Here is a 3,581-nt window from a genome sequence, read left to right on the forward strand (position 1 = left end):
AAAGTACAATTTGCAAGTGGCTAAGAGGTCGCGTTGATTTTTAATAATTCTTTCGCTATCATTTCAAGCACATCTGCTTGCTAAATAGGAAATAAAAGCGCTGTTATACATATTATTAAACTTGCACTTTATTATACTAAAATTTAATGATGTGTGAAATCGAATACCCATAATTTTTATAAAAGCAAAAAAATAAAATAGATTTTGGTAAAAATTTTTATAACATTACAAATTTTTTTAGTTTTGGCAGAACCCTACAATTGTTTTCAACTAGTTTTTATTATGTAAGATTTATTAACTGAAACGGGAGAATCGATTTTCTTCAAAATTGCTAATTTGTTTGCTCTTTGCAATAAAAAATTTAATACAAGCAAAAAAAATTGAAAAAATCGGGCTCAACTGGTCTCTGCAAATTTTATTAGCTTTCAGTAAAGAAAAATCTTATCAAATTGAGTGAAAAATTAGGGCTCCAGTGAATTGTGAACACAAAATGACAATTTCGAACCCCTATGCAGCGCTCTCTGATCTCGACATGACGCCTACGTATCCTAGAAGAGTACATACTACAGTGGTCGAAATAATTTAACCGCACCACATTTTGACGAGTTTTAACATATTATATTTGTTGTTATTTAATTTTGGTTATTTCTATAAAAATATAGTTCTTTCTATATTAAAAAAAAAAATATCAACAAACTGTTGTAAAAATTGCTAGCTGTTTTAATTAGATTTCCTACATAGATTCTGAGTATGCAGTTTTTTTTGTATCCCATTGAATTCTAGTAGAATATAGTGCAAGTTTCAAATGGCTAAAAATTACCGTTGATTTTTTTAAATTTTTTCTTGTCGAAGATGTTACGGTTTTCTTCCATATAAAAATAAATTGAGCGTATTCGTTATATGGAAGCAAATGGGACAAACAAGTCTAAAAAATCAAAGGTAATTTTTAGTCATTTGAAACTTGCACTTTATTCTATTAGAATTCAATGGGCTACAAACAAAACTGCATACTCAGAATCTATGTAGGAAATCTTATTTAAAAAAAGCTAGACATTTTTACGAAAGTTTATTGAATTTTTTTTTTTTGGATTTACACGGGTTTGTTAAAGAATGAACTATATTTTTATAAAGAAATAACCAAAATTAAATAACAACAAAAATAATATGTTAAAACTTGTCAAAATGTGGTGCGGCTATAATTATTCCGACCATTGTGTGTATGGAATGGTACGTACTCCAGATTCAGATTAAAAAGTTCGAAGTTTTAAGTTTTTTAGAATTATGCTAAATTTTGTGATTTTGAAATTTTTCTTAAGTTTGAAATTTTGATTTGTATGGCTTTTGGTTAAAACAAGAACAAAGTTTTCATTTAAAAAATAACTAAAAATTTTAACTAGAAAAAATATCGAGAATATTAAAAAAAAAAAATTACATGTGAAGACTTGTTTGAGTCATTGTATATCTGCCACTTCAGCAACATTCCCCAATACTATTTGAGGACTGTGTATGCTGTTAGAAAAAAAAACAACAACAAATTATTTAGCACATTAAAAATATTACTGATTTTAAGTAAAAATAAAATTTAAATTTTTCAGAACCATCTCGAGGATGTGTCGAATTTCGATGAAGAATTTACTTCCGAAAAACCACACCTGACGCCTCCAAAAGAACCAAGACATTTGACTGATGAAGAGCAAATGTTCTTCCAAGATTTTACGTACACAGCGGATTGGTGTTGATGTTAAAAGCAGCTAAGCCAAACTATGGCAAGTAAAAAAATCGAGCAAAATCTTGTAATGCCCTTGCGTTATATACATACATACATATACACATACCCGTACACAAGTGGAAGACTGTTCAAAATAATGGTCATTGGGACACTTATTTACAATTTTAAAAATATTCGACTTTCTTGAAAGCAAAAATAATGTTTTAAACTCTACTTGTTCAAATGTTTGTCGGCCGGTGTGTTATCAGCGCTGTTTAATTTGATTGTATGCTAGTTTTTAAGTGAAAATTATGAAATACATAGAACAGTTAGTTCTGCTAGTTACACATATACATACATACATACAAGCATACATACACTACGTAATAAAAGGAGACATAAAACACATATTATTTAAGTGAAACGTGGAAAATGAGAAATTATTTATAAATATTTACATATGCATGTACGCGAATATACATATTTACATTAATAAAAATCTAGCTTGCGTCGAGTTTATTACAATATTAAAAAATGCAAAACTATAGTTTGCTTAACGCAAAGAAGTTGAGATGTTTCGTTTAACAGAAAAAAAAATAAAAAAATAAAAATTAGTTTAGGTAGATACGTAAATTTTTTTGGGACGCTTGCAAACAACCTTATAAATACATAGCTGACTAACCAAGCCGTGTAAAAAAAAAACAATGTTTTTAAAAATATTTAAGGAAATTAAAACAAAATTTCTATGCATTTTATCCGCATCGTTTGTTTTATAAAAAAATAATTATTGGAGAGATGCATCTATTTTAAAGAAAAGGATACGTATTATGTTGAAGAAATGTCTGCATGCCTTTAGAAATAGCGGATTTAAAATTATTATTAAGGAAATGGTTAGTTTCCACAAAATGTTTTGTGAAAAAACAAACAAACAAAAACAGAAACAGAAACGACAACAAAAATCAACTCTAATCCCGCAGCTTTGCTCCTGTAATACGTTAACCAATTGTTGCGCGTTTTAGCAGTTATCAAAGTTACGATAACATCGTACTTGTATTGATGACAGTGAATGCAACGCAATAACAAATAAAAAACATTTTAAAATTTCATAAGCAGTTTTAAACACATACATATGTACATATGCAAGCAATAAGTAATTACTAACCTAAAATGAATGAAACAAATGCATACGCATAGATATACATACATATATTTTAAAATGCAAAACAGAATGAAATGTGAAATGAAATTAAAGGACTTTATACAATTTATTTTTGTGAATTTTTAATGATGGTTAGACGAAAACTAAAAATTAAGAATAAAAGTTCAGGTTTTCACTTGAGAACATTTGCTCAAAAACCATAACACTTTTCAAAAAAAAAAATAAAAAATGAAATAAAAAATTAAACTATGACTAAAACAACTTTTTTAAATGGCCAAATTTTCCATAGATCTAAAACTGTCTCAAAATCGCATGTTTTCATAACATGAACAATAAAAATAAAATCTTATATGTAGATAATTTAAAACAAATTTAACGAAAAGAAACAATGTAGGTGTCCACATCTGCCAGGTTACAGGGTTATCTGTTGGATTTTTTAATCAGTTTAGATTCTAAACTTTAGAACATTAAAATACACCGAAGATTAATTATCCTACCATGGAAATCTAATGAACAGAAAGCTGTGGACTCCTACAATATGTTTTGTATTCAATTTTTTTTTGTAAGTTTTACACACTTTAATAAACATTTTCATTAACTTTAAATTATTTGTAAAATTACGAAAATGTTTAACCAATAACTATTGAATACTTCAAGTATTTTGTGTTTTTATTTTCATTTATATCAGCATAAACATATTCCTCATCCGTTTGT

At 27.4% G+C, this 3,581-nt stretch overlaps 1 protein-coding gene across 1 annotated transcript in view; it reads left to right on the top strand.

Moving 5' to 3' along the window:
• LOC108378990 (serine/threonine-protein kinase N-like) overlaps positions 1–3,089 on the top strand; it is an 11,448-nt gene extending 8,359 nt beyond the window's left edge. Inside the window, exon 8 of the mRNA XM_017635304.1 lies at positions 1,596–3,089. Coding sequence (XP_017490793.1) covers positions 1,596–1,739 — 144 coding nt within the window. The 3' untranslated portion in view covers positions 1,740–3,089. The remainder of the gene's footprint in view (positions 1–1,595) is intronic.
• Positions 3,090–3,581: the final 492 nt, after the last annotated feature.

This window comes from Rhagoletis zephyria, unplaced genomic scaffold, assembly GCF_001687245.7.
Source record: "Rhagoletis zephyria isolate East Lansing unplaced genomic scaffold, Rhagoletis_zephyria_1.1 Rzeph_scaffold_15365, whole genome shotgun sequence".
NCBI classification, from domain to species: Eukaryota; Metazoa; Arthropoda; class Insecta; order Diptera; family Tephritidae; genus Rhagoletis; species Rhagoletis zephyria.